Source organism: Salvia splendens, chromosome 15 (genome assembly GCF_004379255.2).
Source record: "Salvia splendens isolate huo1 chromosome 15, SspV2, whole genome shotgun sequence".
Lineage (NCBI taxonomy): Eukaryota > Viridiplantae > Streptophyta > Magnoliopsida > Lamiales > Lamiaceae > Salvia > Salvia splendens.
The window spans coordinates 14647382-14674542 of NC_056046.1; the positions used below are offsets into that span (position 1 = coordinate 14647382).

The 27161-nt window shown below is 37.7% G+C and overlaps 3 protein-coding genes across 7 annotated transcripts; 2 read left to right on the plus strand and 1 right to left on the minus strand.

Moving 5' to 3' along the window:
* The first annotated feature begins 122 nt into the window (after positions 1 to 122).
* Positions 123 to 3235, plus strand: LOC121769547 (chloroplast processing peptidase-like). The gene is made up of 5 exons (XM_042166387.1): positions 123 to 778; positions 1591 to 1728; positions 2354 to 2440; positions 2742 to 2809; positions 2890 to 3235. The coding sequence occupies exons 1-5, from the start codon at positions 353 to 355 to the stop codon at positions 3020 to 3022; spliced, it is 852 nt and encodes a 283-aa protein (XP_042022321.1). The 5' UTR covers positions 123 to 352; the 3' UTR covers positions 3023 to 3235.
* A 2109-nt stretch (positions 3236 to 5344) lies between these two features.
* Positions 5345 to 7737, plus strand: LOC121769064 (WAT1-related protein At2g39510-like). 3 transcript variants are annotated; one of them, XM_042165737.1, is made up of 8 exons: positions 5345 to 5475; positions 5623 to 5753; positions 5857 to 5919; positions 6181 to 6297; positions 6376 to 6616; positions 6695 to 6856; positions 6946 to 7097; positions 7183 to 7737. In XM_042165737.1, the coding sequence occupies exons 2-8, from the start codon at positions 5674 to 5676 to the stop codon at positions 7352 to 7354; spliced, it is 987 nt and encodes a 328-aa protein (XP_042021671.1). In that variant the 5' UTR covers positions 5345 to 5475; positions 5623 to 5673; the 3' UTR covers positions 7355 to 7737. The 3 variants fall into 3 exon arrangements, with proteins under 3 accessions (XP_042021671.1, XP_042021670.1, XP_042021669.1); XM_042165736.1 differs by lacking the exon at positions 5345 to 5475 and having other exon boundaries at positions 5490 to 5753; XM_042165735.1 differs by lacking the exon at positions 5345 to 5475 and having other exon boundaries at positions 5490 to 5753; positions 6376 to 6856.
* Positions 5694 to 13814, minus strand: LOC121769063. 3 transcript variants are annotated; one of them, XR_006043468.1, is made up of 8 exons: positions 13534 to 13814; positions 13047 to 13164; positions 9145 to 10497; positions 9000 to 9068; positions 8728 to 8926; positions 8047 to 8141; positions 7608 to 7659; positions 5694 to 5787 (listed from the first exon to the last, which is right to left on the minus strand). XR_006043468.1 is itself a non-coding variant. In XM_042165733.1 (7 exons), the coding sequence occupies exons 2-6, from the start codon at positions 13047 to 13049 to the stop codon at positions 8071 to 8073; spliced, it is 1695 nt and encodes a 564-aa protein (XP_042021667.1). In that variant the 5' UTR covers positions 13050 to 13164; positions 13534 to 13814; the 3' UTR covers positions 7526 to 7659; positions 8047 to 8070. The 3 variants fall into 3 exon arrangements, 2 of the variants coding, with proteins under 2 accessions (XP_042021667.1, XP_042021666.1); XM_042165733.1 differs by lacking the exon at positions 5694 to 5787 and having other exon boundaries at positions 7526 to 7659; XM_042165732.1 differs by lacking the exons at positions 5694 to 5787; positions 7608 to 7659 and having other exon boundaries at positions 7862 to 8141.
* Between the last annotated feature and the right edge of the window lie 13347 nt (positions 13815 to 27161).

The window sequence follows — 27161 nt, forward strand, 5'->3', positions numbered from 1 at the left end:
AGTGCACTTTAGTAGAAGCAAACTTACTATACTCTTGTAATTTTTGATGTAAAATATAACTCATGATATACAAAATTTATCAAAATACATCCATCATTATAATCTTTATGATCGATTAGATGAAAGAATAATCAAGCCAAGCCCTTCATCTCACAAAATTTTCGCAAAACCAAAAAAAAAACGATTATTTACAGTTTAGAGCTGCTGAATTCCAAAAAGATGAGTTTTTTTATTGTGATTGATATCTCAAATACCTAAATTGGATAGTGTAGCTTGCAACTCAGCCAAGTCAATTTCTTCTGCTTTCAATTAATTTGAGAGAGAGAGAGAGAGAGGGGAAAATCAAATTCAGATGATGAGTTTGCAGCTTGGGCTAATCCCCCAACTCTCTTTCCAGAGAACCCTAACCTCACCATTTTCGACCACCCAAACTCCATTTAAACTCCCCCCCAGCTGCCCATCTCCTAACCCTAGAAGACATCGCTTGCAGCCCCTGCGTTGTAATGTCTCCAATAAGGACACTGCCAAAACTACGCCTGAGACTGGGAGCAGCGGTGGAGGCGGCGGCGGCGGCAGCAATGGAGATGATGACGGAACAGGAGAGAGTGATAGTCTCTTGCCAGAATGGTTGAATTTCAGCTCAGACGACTTCAAAACTGTTATTGCGGTGGTCGCCATATCGCTGGCGTTCAGATCGTTTGTGGCTGAGCCTCGATATATTCCTTCCTTGTCTATGTATCCTACATTTGATGTTGGAGATAGACTTATAGCTGAAAAGGTATAATTCTTCACAAGTTTCGTTCAATTTAAATTTTAGTGTTGTTCGTGATTACTACTCAGCTATAGCTTGAAATTTTGATTTGCCTTGTTCATGTTAAAAGAGCATTTTACCATTGCACAAACAGAGAAAAGAAGCACGATGAAGGAAATAGTGGAGAATTTGTAGTTCTGCCATCACTTATCTTGCAATGTATGACTCATACGGTTAAAATTTCAAAATTTACTCGCTTAAATAATGTAGAAGTAAGAGGAAGTTTTCAATCAATTGTGTACATTGAGGCACTCTTTGTTTTCTGCATCTTGTTTTTGTCTGAGTTTTGGTTCTTACAGGATACGTTCTGTAGTTAAAAAATGTGTATCTATAGGATTAGGCTAGTTCTAAACTCCTAATGCTGTACAAAATCAAAGTTTGTAGGCTAGTCCCATATCACTTATCCTTCAATGTTGATAAAAAATTTCAGATGATCAAATTATATAGCTATTGTATTCTAGTGTATAAAAAAGTTATTTTCAGTCTTATGCATTGCCAATAGTTTTTCTAACTCTGTATCATGTGTTTGCCTTTTTAACTCGTGTCATTTACTTGATTCATCCCTCTAGAATGTAGTGTGCTACCATGAAATCTTCCTGTCTAAAAATGCTCTGTCATCCCTTATACTCGGATTAGTGCACATAATCAGTTGTGTACTAATGAGGCCCTCTGGGTTTAAGGGTTTAAATTCTCTGATGGAACTACTTCCTTGACTCTTTATTTGCATTCCACCGCAGAGCCCCCTTTTCTATTAGTACTTAGCTATTCTCCATTTCCAGGTCTCATATTATTTTCGAAAACCCTGTCCAAATGACGTTGTAATTTTTAAAAGCCCACCCGTGCTGCAAGAAGTTGGCTACACAGATGATGATGTTTTTATCAAGCGGATAGTTGCAAAAGAAGGTGATACTGTTGAGGTGAGACTTGAAAATGTCCTCTTTTTTGGTAAGGATTTAAGTTCTGGTTGCTGGAATCCCAATAATGTAATTTGAATTATCTGCTAAATTAGTAGAGCATTGCTAAAATTCCTGAATTTATTTGCTTGGATAAAACCACTGCTGTAGTTCTGCTCCCTATGATTTTCTTAAATATGAGAATCTATATAGACTGGTGTTGTAAAAGCAAACTTGAGCTTGTTGGTTGCTTGATTGTGCACATGTGGGAATGTTAAAGAGAATATTCTATTGATATAGTTAAATTGCTCTGCTGAGTGCTGGCAATGGAATCTTAATACACCAAATGTATAAGGCATAATATTGTCGTCGATTTATTCTATTAAACCTTTAGGTAACATCACTAGAGGATGGACATGATCTCCATTTGCTATTAGTTTCCAGATATTAGTTTGATGCTACAATTCTATAGAGCAACCTTATTGCATGAAATCGTAATACTACTTTAAATCTATTGTCTTCGTTTAACATTCTTATCTTGTTGCTGCAAACTCAATGATTTGACAATCAGTAGTGATATATTTCTCTTGGCATCCAGTGTATTTCCTATTCCATTTAGGCAGCTGTTCATGTTTATTTTCTAATGCAGGTTCATGACGGGAAATTGATCGTCAATGGAGTTGTGCGAAATGAAGACTATATTCTTGAAGCACCAAAATATGAAATGACACAAATGGTATGGTTGGTTTCACATATTTAACTGTTTCCTGTCAACCTCATTCGCTATTGAAACCAGCCAAATAAATAAATATACTGTACTTAACGAGTTAATTAGTCCAATCTTTGTAGGCTTTTATATTCAAGTAAGTCAAGAAGTGGCAATATGAGGTTATTTGTGCCGAATACGTTATACCATTAGGAATATGACATTAGGACACTTAAAACTGAAACATTTACAGAATTTGTTCGTTAGAACTTTGACCTGCATAGTTTATTCCTAAGTGTACTTGGTCTCATATAAGTATATTTCCTTGCAGCGTGTACCGGAGAACTCAGTTTTTGTTATGGGCGATAATCGCAACAATAGCTATGACTCACATGTCTGGTAATAGTTTCTTGCATTCAAACATTGAGATGGAAATACTTGCTCAGTTAACATTTTCTTATGAATGAATGCTTTCTCAGGGGCCCCCTTCCTTCAAAGAATATAATCGGAAGATCTGTGTTCCGTTACTGGCCTCCTACTAGAGCCGGTGGCACGATATCCCCGGAGGGCTGTGCCATTGACAGGAAGGACACTAGTGTAGCTAGTCAATGAAAGTGCGATTCTAAGATTGTTATTTAATTAGATATTGGTGAAACTAATTCTTGTCTCTAAAGAGACCTCCATTCATTCTGTTTTATCTTAAAAAAAGATAGGTCTAAGTTTTGTACACCTGATTGCAATGTGCAACCACTCTATTTGTAGATTAATAAATTCGAATATGTATCATTCTAATTGAAATCTTAATTAAGACCTATTTAGTTGTAATTAATCCAGCCAACCATATTCAAAGAGTGACTGCTGAGTTCAGCTTAATGCACCATACTTGTATTAAAAACAAAAGGCAAATTGCCACAAGATCAAAATGTGGAACTACCTATCTATCTCAAAAGCAACATAAAATGTTCCGAAATTCATGATATAAAACAACAAACTAACTTTTTTAGAAAAGAACAACAAACTAATTACATTAGTTCTCTAATTTAATAAATGTTGATGCACACATTGAAAATTAAAACCATGTTGTAATCTAGTCACTTCCAATAGTATACATGTCTCTCAACAAGAAGAGAAATACACTAGAAAAAGTTTTCCATTCTAACAAAGTTCATTGGAGAACCGAACAAACACATCATTTCTGAATTATGACTTTTGTATGTGTCAAATTCAGTTACTTTACCATATTTTTATTTAGGTCCCAACTAAATTGGCAATCATGTTTGGCATTGGCACCTGTTAACACTGTACTAAACTTGTTCGAGATTCTTTGATTCATTTTTAGTTATATTTAATTTGTATGGGAATAATTGCGTGAGATGGCCGCACCAAAGTTTTTGCTTTAAGAAATTGATTATGTAAGTATATATTACAAAAGTAAATGAGTAAGTATAAAATTTTATACTACAATACTTATAATACGTAATGAATTTGAAACAAGTATAAAAGAAATAGTGAGATTAATGACATCAAATCATACATGCGGTGGGTGGTCAAATTGAAATCATAAGACACAGAAAAAATAGGATGGTGAAATGAAAGAGAAATATTTTCATGGGTATAACAAACTAAAGTGGTTATTGATGTTATGTGGTAGTAATAACTAATAAACGAAGCCTACATGGCTACACATGGAGTTGCTCAAAAAATTTGGCTACTGCCACCATCAAAAACCAGAATTCATAGCACCCTTTGTTATTAATTTATATATTATAATAATCTATCTATTTATATGATGTATGTAATTTCTACTATTTCGACACCAACAACACAACAATGGGCTGTGCTAGATGTTTGGAAATAATTTCATTAGCTAAGAATGAATACGTGTTTGGCACTAAACTATTAAACCAAAAAAAGTAACTAAATAAAAAACGTCTTGTTGATTGGCTAATTAAACAATTTTAATCACTCTTACAACCTATTACGAAATACTTACATCTCTGACTAACAACAGCTAACATTAAGTATATTTAAAATTTTAAACAAATTGTAATTCCAAATTATAGTAGAGTCGTTTAAAATTTGTCATGACATGAATTAATAATTGTCATAAAAAACGGAATTATATTAATTTGTGTCCAGCTACATCAACTTTGAGTGTTCAACATATGATTTCTTTTTCAAGAAAAAATATGTTTCTTGTGTACAACTAATATTATATTTGGAGATGGCAAATTGATTCGCTTATTTGGACAGATAATTCACAACCACGTAATTAATGGTGCTTCATGCATTATAATTTGCTGTTAGTGAGATCTGATTAGGATGTCATACTTCTTATGTGCACCAGGTTTCAATTATCACTACTCCTATGCTTATTTGGTGGATCTGTTTTTTATATGTTTATATTATACCTTGATGCAATTAAGACCCAATTAAGCAGTTTCAGGGGGACCAGTCCATACCAGTTCTCAGCCTTGAATTTATTTTATAAATATTTTACTACTCCTTGCTTAGTTCAAACCAATGTTAGTAGAGTCGTGATATATGGTACAATCTCCATGTCATATTACTAAAAATCTCCCAATAAAACAAAATTAATCTCTTTCAAATAATTTTGGGCAATTATCTAAGTAACTGAGCACCCCGTGAAAAGTACCTAATGCGCTAAGTCTGAATTTATGGCAATATCGACCAAGTCATGTATACCGGAGTAGGACCTTATATATCGCGATGATATCCATAACCGGCCTGTTTAGTAAGTCTTAACGGAATTGAAATGAGGATTGTATCCTTGTTAAAGGAGGACAGTTCATATAATCCAAATCCGCAAGAAATTAAAATAATTGAAATGGGATATATATATTCACAATTAAAGCTTCTTTTCACGTTTCACTTTAACATGCTTGTTGTAAAAGTATTAGTTTGTCACACTGTTATACATCTAGTAGTGGAATCCATTGATTCAATGCTGTCGTGTTCTTCCATCGCCCCTCTCATTCCCTGACAGAAACCAAACTACAACACACAACTCCAAACCAAAATATGTATATATATATATACATAAGGTACACACACACACACTTATACATACATGTATCAATATCATTAAACCTTAGAGGAGTTAACATTGAACACAAACACATACACACACAGAGATGGATGGTAAATTAGTGAGAAAGCTGAGACCATATTTGGCTGTAATATTGTTGCAGTTTGGGTATGCAGGTTTAGGTATAATAGCAAAGTCAGCTCTGGACAAGGGAATGAGTCATTACACCTTTGCTGTCTACAGAAATATCGCCGCTGCGGTTGTTGTAGCACCTTTTGCCTTTGCCTTCGAGAGGTTCGATTCCCATCTTTCTCTTCCTCTCCACTCTCTATATTCAGATCAGATGATACATGTATCAGTTGAAGCTTACTATTGAGAGTTTATTGGTTTTAAACAGGAAAATCAGGCCAAGAATGACGCTCTCCATTTTCGTCAAAATATTCCTTCTTGCTCTATTGGAGTAACTACTCTAGCTAGTTCCTTTATGTTAATACTTCCTCCATCTCACCATAAGCAAGACGCTTCCTTTAAGCACTCTTTTTGAGAAAATGATATGAGAATGAGGTAAGAAGACAATAATGTAGAGAAACTCTTCTCTATTAAATATCATTTTCTCAAAACGAGTGTTTAAACGTAGCGTCTCGCTTATGGTGGGACTGAGGGAGTATGATGTTTAAGGTTGCATGTTTTTTTATGTAATACTGTACATGTGCAAGTGCAGGCCTGTGATAGATCAAAACTTGTACTACATTGGGCTGAAAATCACAACAGCTACATTTGCAGCGGCTATGTGTAACACTGTTCCAGCCCTCACCTTTCTATTAGCATGGCTCATGAGGTACCAATTTTGAACTAAACAACACTTGCCAACGTAGAATATAAGGTTTATCAACCCATTCCGACATTGTTGGCACAGGCTCGAAAGCGTGAACGTGAGAAGACTGCACAGCCAGGCAAAGATTATGGGAACTATAGTAACTGTAGGTGGAGCAATGATAATGACTATTGTAAAAGGCTCAATTATAGAATTGCCATGGACCAAAGGAAACACCAACTCCACATCTATTGCTCAAGACAATGATCCCCAACAATTTATCAAAGGAGCTATGATGATCGGAGCTGCTTGTGTCTGTTGGTCCTTTTTTTACATTCTACAGGTCTACATAGATATATCATCCATCATCTTTCATTTTATTTTAATTTTTTTTTTTAATTTTATCTTTGTTTCATTACAGGCGATCACATTGAAGTCGTACCCAGCTGGACTTTCCCTCACCGGCCTGATATGCATGCTCGGAGCATTGCAAGGGACAGTGCTCACTCTCGTGGTCACGAGAGGCAATGCTCAGATCTGGTCTATTGGATGGGACACCACACTTCTAGCTTCTGTTTACTCTGTAAGAACACAATGGATATGCATTTTTCTGCACCTTATAAACTAATTGTTTATAATAACTTTTTGACAAGTGTGTGTGTGTGTGTGTAGGGGCTGATCTGTTCTGGAGTTGGCTACTATGTATCAGGAGTGATCATGAAGGAGAAAGGCCCTGTTTTTGTTACTTCATTCAATCCTCTAAACATGGTGATTGTTGCAGTCATGAGTTCTTTCATCCTCGCAGAGCAGCTCAACGTTGGGAAGTACGTAATTTTGGTATTCCAATTTTACCAGGGTTTATCTGGGAAATCTAACTTGTATGCTAAAAGAGGGGTGATGAAAATGCAGGGTAACAGGAGCCACGGTGATTGTAATTGGGCTGTATCTAGTTATATGGGGGAAGACACGAGATCAGAGCATATCGACCTATCCTCAGTCGGAGCTTAACCATCAATCACTAGAGAATCAGACCTCCAACACGATTGTCACCAAGGCAATTTCTGGCGACAGTGTTGTTTAAGAGGAACAAGTTTTGTAATAAAATAGATATATACCATATATGTAGATTAAGAAAATAAATACACCAGGCTTAATCAAACATTTATGGAGAACGTAACAACGAGATTTTCCAGCAACAGTTTTAAGATACTAATGTGACAGAAACGAACATGTTGCTGCTAGAGGTTCTGCCTACAATAGCTTCAAACAGAAAAACGAGGATTGCAAGATTGCACATCTAAACGACAGAAAATGCTTAGATAGATACGCTGTACCTGATGGAGATCAGCTCTTCTGATCTACCCAGTTTGCAGATTGTAACAAGAGCTGCATTGAGACAGACATTAATATCTAAACTTAGAAACAGAATATCTAAGTAATCCAAATATTAGATTACTATTGCAATCACAGTGCAAGCACGTGGATTTATGATCCAACCTGGAGAGAAATGTGATGCAAGTCTTCAAGATGTAAAATGGGCACAAAATTTTAAGCTAGATGAGGTTAAAGCAGAACAATAGGCATCTAATGATCACTTAAAAGATCTCCCATGAAAGAGGATATGCATTAAATAAAGCTGAACAGTACTGTTAAAAACAAGTTACACATCCAAAATACAACATAGATTCACGATCAACAAATCTTATGTTCCAGAGTTGATCGATTCCTACTGTCATTTAGACAAGCTAGGTGGACAACAGTTAATCAACAGACCTTGATAACATGAAAGATAACATATCAGGATGGCACGATCAAGTCATCCTTCCCATAAATACGTTGAAGTTCTCGGGTTGCAGCTTGATATGATGCTGAAATGAAATTATACAGCTCAATCAGATCAGGCCAGAGGTAAAAATAAAAACAGCACTATGACCTAATCTAAATCTTGTATAAGAGCATTAGCAATGGGGCGCCCTAAAGCCCGCTCTATGCACCGCCACGTCAGCATTTTATCCTCCTACCCTTCCACCTGCAGTGGACGCCCTATAGGTTTCACTATTGTTTTGTTAATTAATTTAAATGTTTTCAAATATGTCAATGCAAAATAATTACAAAATACAACGATTAATTAAAAAAGGCAAATCCTACATTGATTATAAAAAAGGTTACAAATGAAGGTGGGGTAGGAGTATTCACCGGAATCCATTTTATAGTGTAATTTGAGTGTGGAAAAGTGAATGGAAAGGTTACAAATGAAGGTGGGGTAGGGGGTATTTATATAAATAAATTTTTCGGAATTAAAAAAAAACAAAAACGCTTTGCATCGTCCGCTCCGCCCACAGTCGGCGGACGATGCCCTATCGTCCGCGGACGATCTATTGGGAGCGCCCGAGGCATCGGGCGGCCTATCGTCCGCCCCATTGCGGATGCTCTAAATAAATGGATGAGTCTCACCTTTCCAAATATTGAAGTTTTTCATATTGACTGCAGATCCTGTTACATTTTGTATCACGTCAAAGAGCATTTCCTGAGGGGTGCTCTTCAGTTCTTGGACCACTGCGTAAATTGTTTTCCCGTTCTCAAAGTAAATATGGTTGTTAGGGTGTTTGGTTTTGCAATCAGCATGGCGCTCAAACTCATATGCATTGATAGTCTGCACATCATAAGTTGGGAAACAAAGTTAGCAGTAGGGAAAATTCAGCATATGACAAAGGAAAGATGTTAACCTTAGAAAGCTTGCAATCCTGGCAGCTACACAAGTAACCAGTCCCTTTTACCACTCCCCTAAGATTTTTCTACAGGGAAACATGTTTATGGTTAAGATAATGTAACCTAGAATAAAATGGAAAAAGAATGATAATCTCCCCTTACCTCTCTTGACCATGAAACATATTTCACTGGAACCCCATCAAGAATGCCAGTGGACAACAAGCTTTTAACATTTGAAGGGAAATTATTTGACGATCCTTTTTTGGTCTTTTGATCCTTATTCTTAGGCGCACCATCAGGCTGCAACGAAGACGCCGAGATAGCATTGTCACTTAGCTGATCTGTAGAATCTTTTTGCCCCAGTGCCCCGGAAGACTGAGCAGAGGATTGATTTAGCAAAACATCATAGCTACTTATGAGCCTTCCAGAGTTATCCCTCTCTTCAACATTATTCTGAAAGCCTCCGAAAGATATGGTAGTTTCCTCGCCCTTTCTAGAGTGCTCAACCATTGAAAGGATGCTCGAATTTTCTTTATTGTAGAGAGCTCCTAAAGCAACAGTTGCATCCTGCTCACCTTGAAAAGCAATATGAGTCTCCCCCTTATTGGGACCTGCAGATATGAAAGTCTCATTTACTTTACTGTAGAAAGGCTCCAATGCAAATAGATTCTCCTGGCCACCATTGTATGTAGGACAAACTGATGAAAAATTTCCATTTTCCTTTTCATACTGCTCTCCAAGGGCATTAATGTTGTAATTCCCTCTGTTGAAGGCCTGACCAATAGACAGCACATTGTTATCTATCCCATTGTAGTACTGACTGGAGAGTATAAAATTTCCATCTCTCTTGCTGGAGGAGTTCCCAACTGAAACAAAATTTTTGTCTAGCTTACTGTAAGCAGGATCCACTGAAATAGCATTTCCCAATTCAGTATTATAACTAGGTCTAGTAAACATGTTATTGCTAGTCCTTTGAAATGTGCTTGTCATAGCATCATTCTTCTCACCACGGGTAAAGGTACTTCCAACAAACTCAGGCAAACAATTCTCTGGTATCCTTACCTCATTGACTTTTACTTTCCTAGGTCCAGAGTTCAGACACAAAGTGTCATTGACTGCATGAGACATGGTTAAACAAACCGATGAGTCATTTCCGAATTGGTTCCCTGGTTCCTTCCTTTCCATATTCATGGAAGCCGTAACGGGGGGATTATTATTATCAGAAAAATTAGAACTCTGCACCGGCTTGGGGGTGAACAGGCTTGGGATTAGACTTTCAGACTGAAAGTGGGAACCATCATGCCAAAAAGAACTTTCCATAACTACAGGTCCTGAAGTTCCTTTAAAAGGCTCTACTGCTTGCTTCTTGCTAACAACTAACTCCTGCTCAGAAGAATCCATAAAATACTGATGAGGACGTTTCTGATCTATTCTTGTTGAAGTTTCATAACAGATCTCCCCATTAGCCACAGAACCAGAGCCATTGGGCAACCAAAAGATGTTGTTCTGAAAAGACTGCCACCACCAAGAGAGACTTTTATTTACTAAAAGGTAAACAACAATAAAAATACCAACCAATTAGAGTAAGAGAACATTGAATGCCACAGATACTTTAAGTTTGGAAAATGTTACTCACATGGGGGAAAAAAGTTTCTATATTGTTTGGGATAAGGAATCATCAATTAAACAAATAAATATATGATGCAAAATGCATAGCAACTCACTAACGAGGAAGGCGTACTACGGTAAGATTGACAAGCAAGGGAAGTGATAGTGATCGTGGCAGTGACTAATTATTTAGGAGTCGAAAATTATTTGTTTCAGATTAGAAGTCAGGTCCGTTTTGCTTGCATGGGCTTTAGAGATTAGGGTTTTATTATATGTAGTTCATCAATAAGCTAGGAGCACGTCATTTATCTCTGTCAGTTCTGGACAGTTCTATTCAATTACTTGGATTTCTTTATGTTCTCGTCAGTCATCATCTTTATTCGATAAATTGGTGCGGATGTTTATTACACAAACCAATTTGATAGAGTCAAAGCCATGAGAACAGAAAGAAAGAAAAAAAGCCCAAATAATGAATTGACCTGCAAAAGGAATCCTTTAACAAGGCCTCTGGAAAAATCCATAAAGAACTCGCCAAGAAAAAAGACACACTACTAGCTCAGTGAGGAAATATAAATAATAATACCCTAATCTCTAAAGCCCATTGCAAGCAAAATGGACCTGACTCCTAATCTGAAACAAATTAATAATAAATCCCGACTCGAATAAACTCTAACTACTAACTGCAACAGTGCAACAATAATTCACTACCGCAACGATTGCTATCATGAGGTTCCAATATTATTCATAAATCTCTAAATGGAAAGAAAACCCTGATTGACTCAAAAATCTATATAAATACAATGGAATTTAATGCAAACACGTCTTGTTGACATTAAACTGAATAAAACATAACTGAAGAGAATTGAGGATAATAGTGAATCAGTGATTACAGACAACAGCACAATATCAATTCGGAAGAAGGGTTTTTGAATATCTCAATAGACACCCAAGTTAAGATGCCTATAATTATAATGCAAATAATTATATTCTGTGAGTGACTAAGAAGAAAGAAAATATAGTGAATAGTGTTTATGAAGCACATTCTCAACGTTGTACAAGCTTCGGGACAAGGCAACATATTTGGCAGAAAAATTTTGTTACATACTTACAGTACTTATCAGGGATACTTTCTTCAACTGAAATACACTGTTTAACATGTGAACCTAAACGACAAGCCTGAGATATGGGTCTGTTTAGGAAATTCCTGTAACGAAGGACAGCATGCTCAAGCTGAACACAAAGTATCCTACAATGTGAAGGATATGTGCCAGTATATACTATCTACATGACGGAAACTAAATGCATATGACTGCTAAGGTTAGCTTCAATTGATGATGAATACTAGCTAGACGCCTAGACCCCTTATAAAAGTACACAAAAATAACTTTAAAGAAAATTTTGTGCTTTCATAAATTGATATTCTTGATGAGGGAGAAATACATCAAGGACGATGACACAGAATATTTGCTTATTTCGTAGAGCATTGCGTAAAATTAAGAAATACTATGAAAATGATGGCACCGAGGAGCTATCATGTAAAGATTTCATTACTAACTTCCCAGTTGAGATCATACTAACATATGAGGGGGTAAGATATCTACAAACATAAAAATTTCAAGAAATTCAGCTAAAGGTAGTTTTTAACTTTGAGAGTTATTGATATTCAACCCTCATATACCACAAAAATTAAGCAATGTGATAAACCCTTATTCTTCGTGCATCGCTTTTTGTGGATACCATGCATCTTTTTTCATTACTTTAATGTATTGTACACACAACATGAAAACACATGCATATAATAACATCTGGTTTTTCTGCATTACAGTGCAAAAAATAAAATATCTAAATCATGTTCGTTAGTCATAATCATTGACCAATCATTAACTTATTCATTCACTAACAATTGTCTGACCTAATAGCCACAACGATATAATCTCTACTGGATATTAATAATCTTGGTAACCAGCAAGTTGATTCAAATTAATAAATAGTTACATCTGGACACCATGAGAAGAAACTATGCCTACTCGGAACTCCCAACATTTCTTGATGTCAACCTCTATAAATAAGCAAAAAAACATATATGCTGGACTTTAAGCAGATCTACACCTATGTAAGAATATATCCACATTCCACACATACACAACAGGAAGTAGGTCCTATCAGTGTATCAACTACTCAAGCAAGACTTTCATCATCATATCAAAGTCAATCATTGACTAAGAAACATGTTACAAGAACAAACTCTTTTAAGCATTTTAAAATTCATTTATCCAAAAATGAAAGCATACATTGATAGGTTGCAATAGCAGGGGTTTATAAATAACGATTAACAACATTTAACACAATGAGGCACCCCAAACGATATTCATACAACACAAGAACAGTCGGCCACTAAAATAACCCTTCAACAATTGAACCAAATTTAATTCAACTGAGCAAATATAGAGTTTTACCATCTAGAACCTTCCGTTTGAAATTGCAAAATCTCAGGTCACGGAAGAACTCCCATTTCAAAAGCAAAAAATCAGAATAAATGCATCATCGCGCCTAATTTCTTCTGTGGCTGGCTGGCTGCCCATGCAATAGAAAGACAATTGTCAACAGAATATCAGAAAATAACATGAATTAAAAACCAAAACATTCCTGCATTCCATCCAAATTAACATCTATTCAACCAAGCAAACAAAATAGATTAACTCAGTCTCAACCAACACAATGTTCTTAAACCCCTAAAAACATCAAACATTTACACAAAAACAAAACATGCTAATAAACATTGAAATGATTCACATACAATGAATGAACAATGAGACTGAGAATCATAAAAAATTGATCAAAATGGAGTTCATAACCCTAAAAAAAGGGACTAAAAGTCACAAGCAACAACAAGAGTACTAGTATTAAATATCAAATCATTTTTTGCTCTAGCAATCGTACTACCTTTTTCTGAAACTAATCTCCACTGATCGGCGGCCAGATTTTCCGTCCACGCCAAGTCGGAGAAGAAAAGAAACGTTTTTGGGTTTTTTAAAAAATTAGATATGAAATTCTCACAAAAAAAGTGCGAAAAGAAACACGCTGTGCTTAGAGAAATTGAGTGAGGCTTTAAACTGAGACGATGAGTCATCTGCGGCGCGGACTACCATAGGCACCCCCTAGATTTTCCCGCCACGTGGCGCAGAGCGAAATCGCGCTCACTATTTCAAGCCGGGGAATAATCAGCTGCGGGCGCAGCGTAATATAATACTATAACCAATCTTATTAGGGCTCGTTTGTTATCCGTGTTAGGCATAGATACTCCACCCTATTTACCCTAACTTCTCTGTTTGGTTTCCATGTTAGCTATCTCATAGACCCGGTCCTTACATCTCACAACCCGACTCCATCGTGGATATGGCGAGCCAAAACAGAGATAACTCTGTCTCCACTCCACCATGCGATAGGGAGGAGTAATTGTGTTTGAAGATTTCAAATTTCACCCAATTTACTTCAATACCCCGTTCTATGATTTCACATCCATACTTTACTCCACATTCTACCACCAATTGCTATTCACGGCGGCGTTTCGTGCGGTGTCTTGAGTGAAAACGGCTAGTCGTCGTTGTTGGATTGAATCGCTTGTGTTCAATTGAGTCATTTGGGGGCAGTGGGTTTGGTATTCAAACCGCAGTTTCGTATTTAGGTAGATTGCAGTCCAACCGTCTAAGCCATAGCTTGCGCCGACGATCAATGTCCGACAACGACGCAACTAAGCAGGTAAGTTCCGCATTTATCAGATGTCGTACAGAACTTCGTAATAGAATATAGAGCCGTAATGGCCTATAGGATTTGTGGCTCATCTTGTCCTCAGGCTTCCTCTTCTTCGGTGCTTTGTTCTGCAACCTTGGAGGTACACGTATATGGGGCGGTGCGGAAGTGCTCTCATCAACCATCTCAGGCAGAACACCGTTCGGGAAAACTTCATCAGGGAAGAGTTCCTCTAATGTAATTGGGGAAGACCTCGCTGAACTTTCACCCACAGCAACCCTTGGACCATAAATCTTTTGAACCGCCTCGCCAGTGTCCATGCCCTTAAGACCCTCTGCACGGTCCTTCCCAAAAAGCTCCTTCCAGTCATTCAACATAGGCCACGACTTATTCCTCATGTACTTGGCATTGCTGTCTTTCTGCCAATGCAATGTAAACAAACACAGTTTACATAACTTACACCAAATAGAAGCATGCATATGGTCAGAGGGCTTATACCAGAAAATCTTTAGGTGCATGCCTATCACAAATCAGTATAAGTATGCAATTAGATTAAACAATTGACTATTTCACAAATACATATAAGCTATATAACCAAATCAATCACCAATTTAATGAACGAATTGTATTACCTGCACGACTTGTGCCCATTGCTCATCGTCGATATCTATCTTATACTCACCATCCGCATTGAAACCAACTCCACTACGGTCAAGTATCTGCATTAGCGAATAGTAATTCTTCTTCCAAGATGTGATTTTCGACTTTATGTGAGGATGCACGACGATATCAGTTTTGGGAAATTCACGTTTTAGTGCCTCCAGAGCACGGGTTAGATACCCTGAACGAAAACCATTATCCGACTTCCAGCCGGTGGCCGCCAACTCCTTCAAAGCTGCCAAAAGGATGGCCTCCTCGCGTTCAGTCCACACCCGTCTAGCGCCTGCGGCAACTACTCCTTTGTTCGTTAACATATCAGAGCAACCTGCCCATAAACTGTATTTAGCTTTGACATCTATAGATACGACGAAGAGTAAAGGGATAAGATGTAGGCAATACCCTCCGGTACTGGACTGCCGTCGGTTTCATTACCGCTGTGATGTTGAGACGCCATGACTGCCTATGATAGCTGCAACCCAAAACAAAGATAACTCGTTTACCTATCAAATGGCTGCGAATTCGCTCAACATTCATCAAACACTACGCGCATGATTAATTGGCAACAAAGCAATTGACAGCACCCTAAACTAAACCCATTGCCGAAATGGAAACATCTGTGATTTCTCAGCGGCGACGAATTCGTCATTGTACAATCGCACACCCGACAGACTTACCTGATATTTACGTGTGGGTTGAACTTCAGACGAACCCTATGGCTCCACAATTCGCTCCGTCGAATTCACAAATTGGGGGATATATGAAATTTGGGGGGGCGGACTCTAGGGTTCACGAAGGATTTGAGTTCACCGCCAAAAAATGAGAATGAGGGTACTTTAGGTAATAAGGAATTTAACCGAGGATAAATTCGGGTATCAGATTTTGTATCTATACTTTCGATGCGGCTTACCAAACGGATTATTGAAAGGGTGTTGATTTGGGTCTGTACAACCAAACACACAGCAAAGATTACTATCCCAAACGCCAAACCTGCTATTGGAGGTTACTATCTCCTAACATATGTTGGGCCAACATGGACACCAAACGGACCCTGAGGCCACAGATTTCTGTTGCAGCTGTCCGCGTCCAAAACAAGTCCAATTACTATTCCAAGGATTATAGTAAATCAATTATTTATAGGTAATATTAATTACTTATGTAAATTATATTGATAGATATATGGACTATGGAGTATATAAAAAATCCGAAAATCATGACCTAAAGGATAAACTAGGTTTTCTCCCAGAACAAATTCCAAATATGACAATATGTAATTTAGTAAATTAGTTACTTATAGCCAAATTAATTACTTTATAGTAATAAACTATATCGATTTATATAAGTGTTCATTAATATATAGATAAATATTACTAGTATAGACATAATTTGGTAAACATATAAAAAATTAGACGTACTCTTTTTGACTCATATTACTTGAGGTGTTTTTTTTATAAAAGAGTAGTTATATTTTATTAGTCAAATATAAATAAAATGAGTAGATGAGATAATGAAGTAGGAAAGAAATAGAAACTAAAATAAGAGAATAGTAAATGATATTTTATATGTTTTGTTTTTTTATTAAAAAAATCAGTGGCGGATCCAGGAATTTATATTCGGGAGTGCGAGTCATATGATAAATCATTATATAACATACCAAAAATAAAAACTAATACTAAAAGCAATATATTTTGAAATATACAAATTTTAGAGTCATACATTTCAAAATACAAAAATAAACTACATTATATCTAATTTATTTTTTGACGAGTCTTCATTTCTTCAAAACGATTCACTATATCATCATCGGATACTTGTAGAAACACATCTTTCTCAATGAAAGTGACCAAACAATCGTTCAAATGTTGATCACCCATTCTATTTCTCAACTTGAAGGTAGAGAGCTTGAAGCCGGAGAGCTTGAAGGTGGAGAGCTTGAAAGTGGAGTGCTTGAAGCCGGAGAGCTTGAACTATCATGAGTTTTTCTCCTTTTGGACATAAATTGTCGAAGATCGGATTGTTTTCTCATTACTTTTTATTTTATTTCCTGCACACGATGTCATTACAAAATTTGTCAAAATAAATATTGACCATTCAATTCTAATGTTGTGCATTCATGCTTAATAATCCAAACTAGGAGGAGACAGAACAAAGAGATTAGTTCTCCTCAAGATTTTATCTCAAACTCTATCTCAATTCATGTTAATCATCTCTGAAATCATTTATTTCATCAATCAGGAACATCTAACCACAAAAACCATAAACCCTAAGATATATAAATTTTCAATCTTCAAAAACAATTCAGTAAAGAAGAGCTACCTTGATAACCTTCCAATTTCGTGATTACTTTTACAAACCGTGAAACCGGTGATGAACTTGAGAATTTAAAAGAAATAAGGTATGAAGGTTTTGAGGAGGTGTGGCTGTCGAACTTCAGGGAAAAAAAGGAATTGGAAAGAAAGAATGCATTTTCTTAACTTATAAAATTCCTATAACAAATTATTTTAAATATATAATATTACTAAAAAAAATTGGGGGTACACTTGTACCTCCATTGTCCCCTCTCCCTCCGCCACTGAAAAAAATGATCCAAATAAAATACGACTCAACTCAAGTAATTTAGAATAAATAAACTAACAATGATAATGAATGGATTTTTAAATTATGTGTGCATCTATTAAATAATCCGTGTAGAATCCATATTAAATATATAGTACATGATTTTAAAACAATATCAGACAGTTTAACAATTTATAGATTAAAACAATAATCCGTGTAGATTTTTCCAATGATTAGATTGTTCATCAAACTCTAATAGTTTGTGCTGTTAGTTAGGAAACAAAATTCGGACTCATCAAATTAAAAAAAAAAACTTTATGTACTATTTGAAAAACCGAATTAATTTAAAACCGAAATATAGATATCGCTTCATTGATTTAATGACAGTTAGCCCAATATAAAAGTATGACAACACAGGATGAGAATGGTAGCAGTTGTAATTGGTGATGTGATTTTATCTGTAATAAACCCGAAATAAAATTTAATTAGATTAAGTATTACAAACATCAGATAATAACGACATTAATGATTTTTAAGGCCATCCACAACGCTGTTCCTATACCGTTCATATACCGTTCCTTAAACCACTATTTGAGGGCCCCACTGTACTGTTTTACTCCATTTCTTAACTAAGGAACGGAACCTGCAACCCTCCGTTCCTTAAATTACTATTCATTCAATTTCATTTTTTTTATTTCCAACTAAATTCAATTAAAAAACAAACACACTTTATTAAAAAACACACAACATTAAAAAAAATTACAACTTAAACTTAAAAAAATAAAAAGCACACAATTAAAATCCTAAAAAAATAAAAAGCATACAATTAAAATCCTAAAAAAATAAAAGTACACAATTTTAATAATTTCATCCGCCAAAATTTGCCCAAATGTGCTCAATTAGATCCTGTTGGAGTTGGGTGTGGGCACTAGAGTTGCGTGTCCTTGCACGAATAGATAATCGTTCTTGTATAGACGGATGCGCTCCACTTCGAGGCGGACTACTTGCGGTTGAGCTTCCGGGGGATTCGTCGTCGAACCAATGCGGAAACGGCGACGGAAGTACGTATCTCCCCAAACCGGGTTATCGCAGAAGTAGTCGCGTACTAACCTTGCAGCGGCTTCCTCCCGGTTACGATGGATGTACGTACGGGAGCGTCGTTGGGGCGGCGCGACTTCTTCGGCCTCCCGTCGTCGATCTTCTTCAAGTGATTGTTGCAATATTTGACGCATTTGTTCAAAAGGATCCATTAGTTTGATTAAATTTGGGAGAAGGAAAGCAGAGTTGATTTGAGATGAAAATTGAGGTGGAAATAGAGAGGAATAGATGTGTGTTTGTGATTGAAATGAGTATGAAATAGGAGTATTTATAGAGTAAATAAATAAATAAAAAATAAAAAAAAAATACAAAACGGATATAAAAAAACGGTCACATTACCGTTGCAAAAAAAAATTTATTAAATTCGAATTTTTAAAAAATAAATTGAATTATTGCGTCACCTGGACAAAGCCCACTCGCGGGGCAGCGAGTGGGCTTCACGCGTCGAATGGGAGGACGCCACGTCGCCTCGGCGCGTGGCGGAACGTTTCGTTCCACGTTCCTTCGGAACGGAACGCGACACGGTATAGGAACGGCATGGGCACGGAATGGCGACGGAACGGAGTCTGCAACGCGTGCCGCCGCGGAACCGTTCCGCCGGAACGGCATAGGAACCACAACGGCACAGCGTTGCGGGTGCCCTAAAACAGGATGCAGTAAGATTTGAAAACGACATAAATGTAGTTTTATGTCGAATTTCATTTTTCCACAACTAAATGTAAGATTTGAAGAATTGCTTTCATTCTCTAACAAGTAGCACATTATCTTTTTCATTTCGAATTTCATTTTTCCACAAAAACCAAATCGACATTGATCTTCTTTCTCTTTAAAGATTTGCTACCTAAAATCGCATCGATAGATTCTGTATTTAACAACGGTATAAGAATTACTAGACTGGCAATAAAAATACAATAATGAAATAATGTGTTTTGTGGTACTTACTAAGAATCGGTTAGTGATTCTGTAGATTATTTTTGTTCGTACCAGATGTACGTAAGGGCACAAGGGATCTTTTGGGCTTTTGGCCATACTCATTTGAGATTAATCTATATATTATACTCCCTCAGTCACACCTTATGAGTCTCATTTTAGTTTGACACGAGTTTTAAGAAATGTAAAAGAAAGTTGGTGAAAAAAGATAGTGGAATGTGGGTCCTACTCTTTTATATTAGTTTTATATTAAAATGTGAGTGAAAAAATGTTAGTGGAATGTTCGGCCTAATACCATTTATGGAATATTCTAACCGGAACTCCTAAAATGGGACACCCAAAAATGGTAAATTGGGACTCCTAAAGTGGGATGGATGGAGTAATATTTATAAAATACTAGCAGTACCTAACAAATACAGCCCAGTTAATTGGGAGTTAGACCATCCACTACGGGTCTCGCCGGCGTCCCGCGCCGTCCCGTCGAGCCAAGAGACGGGCTGTCTCGCCACGCGCCTAGGCGACGTGGCGCGACCCGGCGTCGTGCGTGACGCCCACTCGCTGGCCCGCGAGTGGGCGTCGTCACGTGATGACGCAATAAATATATTTTTTTTAAAAATTCAAATTTTAAAAAAAATAAAATAAAAATAAAAAATTTGTAACGGTAATAATACCGTTTTTTTGTTTTTTTTATTTTTATTTTTATTTTTAATTAATTTTTTTACTCTATAAATACTCCTAAACCCATCCTCATTTCACACACAACTACACATCTATTCTTCATATCATCTAAATTTTCTCTCAAATTTTCATATAACAACTCAAGATGTCCGGCGACGGCGACAGCAACTACGGCGGTTCTGGCTCCGGCGGGTGGGATCTCAACGCTTTCGGCGATTGGGAGACCATGATCAACACATTGGGCGGTTCCGGTTCGTCAACGTCGGGGACCCAGGGTTCGGCGACGCCGGGGGGGTACCAACCACCCAATTTTGACCTTGATGCATATGTCCGTCCCTCCGCCCCGCGGTATTCGCAGGGATTATCCCAGATCCGGCTGGATTTTCCCGTTTAACCCGCCGGGAGTAGGCCGAGGCGGTGGAGGTGGCCGAGGCGATGGAGGTGGCCGAGGCGGTGTACAACCCCAGGCGGCGAGGACGAGGAGGAAGAAGAAGAAGAGGATCTAGGCCGGCATCCGTACAACAACCTCGAAACGCTGGCGGTGTACGATCCCATCGTCGGGAATCAACAATCCCGGAAGTGTTTCTGGGAAAAGGTCTGCGAGGTCTACCACCAGATAAAGCCGAAAGGCTCCCACAAGCGCAAATTTAAAATGATCCGCTCTCACTTTGACCGAGTCGACCGACAGGTCAAAAAATTCTACGGCATCTACTCGGCCGAAGAGGCGTGCTACCAAAGCGGCGCCACGACAACCGACATTTTGACGTCCGATTTGCGCGCCTACTACCAGGACGAACGTCATCAATTCAGATTTGTTGATGTTTGGCAGGCCGTCAAGGACTAGGAACGGTGGGCCGGCGGTTTTCGCTCCAGCTCGGGCTCAACCTCAAAGCGCACGAAGCATACGGCGAGTGGCCAATACTCGTCTGGTGGTGACACCGCTGAGGGCATCAGCCAACCTGAGACTGAATCCCAGGAGTTTGCGGGTACGGTCGGCGATGCTGGAGGATCCGCGAGTGGGCGCCGTCGGCCGCAAGGGACGAAGGCGGCGAAAGCGGCTAGAGCAAGGAAGGGCCGAGGCGAATCAAGCCAGCCGGCCTCGAGATCGGGCTCGCGGGGAGGCTCGGACACACTTATGGTGGCGTACATGACCGCCACAATGGCGGACACTTCCCGCTTCTCGTACGCCCAATTCACGGCCTGGTGGAACGGAATTGTGCATATGGCAGCACAACTTGGCCTTCCGACTCCCCCTCAACCTCGACCGCCTCCGGATGATGATTAGCCGGCGGAGTAGTTTTTTTATTTTTCTTTAAATTTGTATTTTAAATTATGTTGTGTGTTTTTTTATGTTGTGTGTTTTTTAATAAAGTGTGTTTATTTTAATTGAATTGGATTGGGAAAAAAAATAAAAACTGAAATTGAATGAATAGTAAGTAAGGGACGGTTAAGGGACGGAGCGTTGCAGGTTCCGTCCCTTAGTTAAGGGATGGAGGAAAAAATGACAGTGGGCCCTCAAATAGTGGTCAAATAGTATTTAAGGGACGGTATAGAGACAACATAGTAGATGGCCTTATGCATAAGAACCTAGGTACCAGGTTTCTGATCCTGCCAAATTGTTTATTCAATTTTTGTATACTCCTAGCTTTACAACTATAATAACTCCTTTGCTTTATTGTTATTGTTAAATCAGAAAAAAAATGATCTTTAAAATTAAATTTATGTTTTATTTTGAAAAAATATGTTCTTCCATTATTTCAATGCCGTCAGTGTCACTATATACACTTTAGTTTATATTGTTCTTCTCAAATTATTTATCTACATCTCTCTCATTTACATATAGTATTTTTTAAGTCGCAACTGTTTCTAGCATTGTTAATACTAAAAATATGCAACGATTATTAACAATGGCTTGAGCCCACCAGTATCAAAATCATATATCCGCGACTGATTTTTGTGGACTTGTGGATGAAGGTTTCACTTAACATATCTTATACCTAGGATTGTGATGCCCATCGTGTGCAAAAAGTTACCTTTGATTATGATGTGTAATTTTCGAGCTTTTATATCAATGAATTACTTACACACAAGCTTAATAAAATAGCTCTAAAATTACAACTTTCTGCAAGAGTACAGATGTAGTTGTAGTAAAAGAGTGTCGAACCACAGGGAGGCGTAGGTTATTTAATTAGAGAAAGATAAAAATAAAGAAAGGATAAAACAAACAAAGATAAATAAAATACAAAACTAGAAAATAGGATAAGAAGAAATCATTGCTCCTATATGTCTTGGGCATACGAATTGGGATACTTCGATGGATTACTACGATCAAGACTATGCTTAAGAGGATTAAGTTTGTTTTACGCTCCCTATCCGCTGAACACTTCAAGAGAATTGTATACCTAGGATAAGCTGAACACGTCTCCCAAGTTCTAGTCACTAACCTATCACTCCTGCTAGGTCGCGCAGTAAGCTTTAGTTTAGCTTCTATGATTGTCAAACACGATAATTAGCTCATTTTAACTTAATGCCCACGCGGAAGCGCAGCAGACACTAAACCAAAAATATAGAAGAAAACTATCGATCCACTCGAGATTATCTCCCTGAACAAGTATCAAATCTCGAGTTCCTTGCATATGAGTACGACCAAAATCTATGCTAAAGAGGCAATAGAATAATGGCTACAAAGTTCTACCTATCTAGACGTCTCAAGATTTGTAGAATAATTAAACAATTCATAAACAAGAATCACACGTAAATCAAACCATAATAATCATCTAAGTATCCAACAATTCACCCTACAACATATTCGGAGCAACGAAGGAAATCTAGCCAAACATACTAAAATGAATTACACCAAAAGAACCGTGAACCGTGAACTCCGTGGTGTTCTCCAACTCTAGATGATGGATGATCTCCTCCGGGATGGAGTATGGATCCTCCCTTCCTCTTCTTCCTTCTCCTTATTTCTTCCTCAGCCGTCCTCCTTCCTGTTTCTCACGACCTCTTCCTTATTTAATTGCCCAAAACTCCCGAGAGAAAACTGCCAAAATGCAGTTACAGCACCAAACGCCCGACCGGGCAGAATTAAAAGAGAAATTCGCCCGACCGGGCGAATAATCTGTTCTCCTCATGCGAAACTGAAAACGCCCGACCGGGCGTTTTGCAATACGAAAATCGCCCGACCGGGCAAAGTCTCTGGACTCCGAATGCCTTCTCAGCTGTGCATTTCCGACGACTTTCCAGCTTCTAACACCCAAAACTACACTCAAAGCACGACTTGGTGAGTTACAATTCACATAAAAGTGTGTAGTCTAAGGGGAAAAACATAGAACATATGCTTCGCATCAAATACCCCCAAACTTAAGCTCTTGCTCGCCCCGAGCAAGATACATTTTAAGCACAAAAACTCAACCAAGTCTAACCCGCAAAGAGATTTTCATCAACAAGAATCATGTAGGGACGTGAGTGACAAGATCTAAACCCCCGACATTTCCAATCGAGATTTCCCACTCTCAAGAACAATCACTCATCCCCCTAGAACTTCAAGTCAAGGTGCACTTCAAGGTAAGTCCAAACATGTGATCATACAACTCAAACCGTCATCATTGACTCGTCAAGCATTACTTACCACATAGACTCGCGGATTTCAAATCAAACTTCACTAACTCTACCAAGTTATTTACAAAGCATCCACAAGCATCAACAATAAGGTCCAAGGTCTTAATTAAAGGTTGTAATGGGGCTAGGGGTGAGGTAGGATAAATATGGATAGTAAGCTCAAAAGCTACACATTTGAGTGCCAAATTCTTCCCTCCTACAACATCCTTCCAACGATCGAACAACCAAAATTTTACAACCCAACTCACACTCCCCCAAACTTGAGATCTATTCTAGACAAGATTACATCAAACAATTGTCGAAGCTCTATCTTTATTTCATCAACTTATTATTTCTTTTTCTTTTTCTGTTTTTGTAAAGACCTCGACTTTTGCGAATTTGGAGGTCGTCTTTTTTTTTTTTTTTTTCTTTTTTCTAAGAACTTCATTCTTTTCACGTTACATCAAGTCTAGAGAAGTCTACTCTTTACAGTCCACCACCCCCACACTCACAACTCAAAACACCAAGCTCAACTTGTATTTAGCACCCAAATAGTAGCAAGGTCTATTGATGAGGCTAACATTAGACTTTTTTCAGTGGCTAAGTGTTTGGCTAAGTGTTTACACAAAGAATAAGGAAGTAAGCTCAAGGTGGCTTCTAGGGGATCATGTGATGGACTAGGCATGTGATCATTTGGCCATAGAGTTCATCCTAGTGCCTTATCCTCCCATATCGTTGACACAAATGAATACAAGCACGCAACTCGATAAAGCAAATCAATTCAAGATAATTTCCACAAGACATATGACTTTCATACTCTCCTCAACTCAAGAAATCGGATGTAATCACAACATGCTCTTTCAAATAAATTCATGCACAGATTCTATCCATCCTAAGCTTCAAAGATCAAGTAAGATCAAGCAAGATTTCCCAACCAGAAAGCCGAAGATCTAGCATGCACCCGTCAATTACATGATTCACAACACTTTAGCAAATAATACACCCAAAAAACATGCATCCCAAATCATTCACAACCCCCCCAAACTTGAATGCTTCATTGTCCTCAATGTATGTATTTTCCTTTGTAGGTGTGCTTCCTCATAAGCTCGAATGTGAATCCTATCTCCATGTTGCTCCTACAAAAAGAAAAACTAAAACAACAAAAAGAAAACAAAATACTCAATTCATAAAAAAAAATACATCGAAGGAAAGAATTGAGCAAACAAAACCCTCGATTTATTAAGAGAGGAAAAAAAAAAAAAACTAAAAACTCATTGGGTTGCCTCCCAACTAGCGCCTTTGTTTAAAGTCGTTGGCTCGACTTAGTCTTCTAGCTACAACTCTGAAACAAGAAAATAAAATGTTAGAAAACTATACAAAAATAAAAACAAAAAGAATCCTAAATTAAATAACCAGTTGCCTCCCCGGCAACGGCGCCAAAACTTGATGTGTAATTTTCGAGCTTTTATATCAATGAATTACTTACACACAAGCTTAATAAAATAGCTCTAAAATTACAACTTTCTGCAAGAGTACAGATGTAGTTGTAGTAAAAGAGTGTCGAACCACAGGGAGGCGTAGGTTATTTAATTAGAGAAAGATAAAAATAAAGAAAGGATAAAACAAACAAAGATAAATAAAATACAAAACTAGAAAATAGGATAAGAAGAAATCATTGCTCCTATATGTCTTGGGCATACGAATTGGGATACTTCGATGGATTACTACGATCAAGACTATGCTTAAGAGGATTAAGTTTGTTTTACGCTCCCTATCCGCTGAACACTTCAAGAGAATTGTATACCTAGGATAAGCTGAACACGTCTCCCAAGTTCTAGTCACTAACCTATCACTCCTGCTAGGTCGCGCAGTAAGCTTTAGTTTAGCTTCTATGATTGTCAAACACGATAATTAGCTCATTTTAACTTAATGCCCACGCGGAAGCGCAGCAGACACTAAACCAAAAATATAGAAGAAAACTATCGATCCACTCGAGATTATCTCCCTGAACAAGTATCAAATCTCGAGTTCCTTGCATATGAGTACGACCAAAATCTATGCTAAAGAGGCAATAGAATAATGGCTACAAAGTTCTACCTATCTAGACGTCTCAAGATTTGTAGAATAATTAAACAATTCATAAACAAGAATCACACGTAAATCAAACCATAATAATCATCTAAGTATCCAACAATTCACCCTACAACATATTCGGAGCAACGAAGGAAATCTAGCCAAACATACTAAAATGAATTACACCAAAAGAACCGTGAACCGTGAACTCCGTGGTGTTCTCCAACTCTAGATGATGGATGATCTCCTCCGGGATGGAGTATGGATCCTCCCTTCCTCTTCTTCCTTCTCCTTGTTTCTTCCTCAGCCGTCCTCCTTCCTGTTTCTCACGACCTCTTCCTTATTTAATTGCCCAAAACTCCCGAGAGAAAACTGCCAAAATGCAGTTACAGCACCAAACGCCCGACCGGGCAGAATTAAAAGAGAAATTCGCCCGACCGGGCGAATAATCTGTTCTCCTCATGCGAAACTGAAAACGCCCGACCGGGCGTTTTGCAATACGAAAATCGCCCGACCGGGCAAAGTCTCTGGACTCCGAATGCCTTCTCAGCTGTGCATTTCCGACGACTTTCCAGCTTCTAACACCCAAAACTACACTCAAAGCACGACTTGGTGAGTTACAATTCACATAAAAGTGTGTAGTCTAAGGGGAAAAACATAGAACATATGCTTCGCATCAGATTACAAACAAAAATCTCAAATTTCATCATTTGAATATTATCCGAACTTATGCAATTGAGACCTCGTTATAATTCTTATAAAATTATCTTTAATTTGACATATATATTTATAAAAAGAAAAAAAAGACATATATATTTTGTAAAAATATCATTTAAATCAAGAGAGTTATGTGAATTTAAGACTTAATTTAAATTTATTTTTATATACTTAACTTTTTTTACCTTCTATAATATTTTCATTTGTACAGTCAAATTATTACTTATCTTTATGCCAGTCAAGTTGACGGTGTTTTACTATTGAATTATATATATATATTTTTTTTTCAATTCCTTTTTAGGTTTTTTTTTTTACACACACATCGGACACACAAATCGGACACACACACCTACACACACACACATTGGAGTTCGAGATACATTGGCAAGCGAACCAGCCTTTTCCAGCCCCTCGTGGTCCCACGAACTAGCCTCTCCCTCCCCCTCGTGGTCCCTCGAACTAGCCTCGTCCTGTCCCTCGTGGTCCCACGAACTAGCTGCTGCACCACCCTC

Bases quoted from the DNA above. Each gene is read 5' to 3' on its own strand.
- LOC121769547 (XM_042166387.1), top strand. From the start codon at position 353: ATGATGAGTTTGCAGCTTGGGCTAATCCCCCAACTCTCTTTCCAGAGA. The intron at 1,729-2,353 runs GTGAGACTTGAA...TTTCTAATGCAG, and splicing joins AAGAAGGTGATACTGTTGAG to GTTCATGACGGGAAATTGAT. The intron at 2,810-2,889 runs GTAATAGTTTCT...ATGCTTTCTCAG, and splicing joins AGCTATGACTCACATGTCTG to GGGCCCCCTTCCTTCAAAGA.
- LOC121769064 (XM_042165735.1), top strand. From the start codon at position 5,566: ATGGATGGTAAATTAGTGAGAAAGCTGAGACCATATTTGGCTGTAATA. The intron at 6,298-6,375 runs GTACCAATTTTG...TTGTTGGCACAG, and splicing joins CTATTAGCATGGCTCATGAG to GCTCGAAAGCGTGAACGTGA. The intron at 7,098-7,182 runs GTACGTAATTTT...ATGAAAATGCAG, and splicing joins GAGCAGCTCAACGTTGGGAA to GGTAACAGGAGCCACGGTGA.
- LOC121769063 (XM_042165733.1), bottom strand. The intron at 8,927-8,999 runs GTTAACATCTTT...TATGATGTGCAG, and splicing joins AGGATTGCAAGCTTTCTAAG to ACTATCAATGCATATGAGTT. The intron at 8,142-8,727 runs GTGAGACTCATC...ATTTCATTTCAG, and splicing joins AAACTTCAATATTTGGAAAG to CATCATATCAAGCTGCAACC.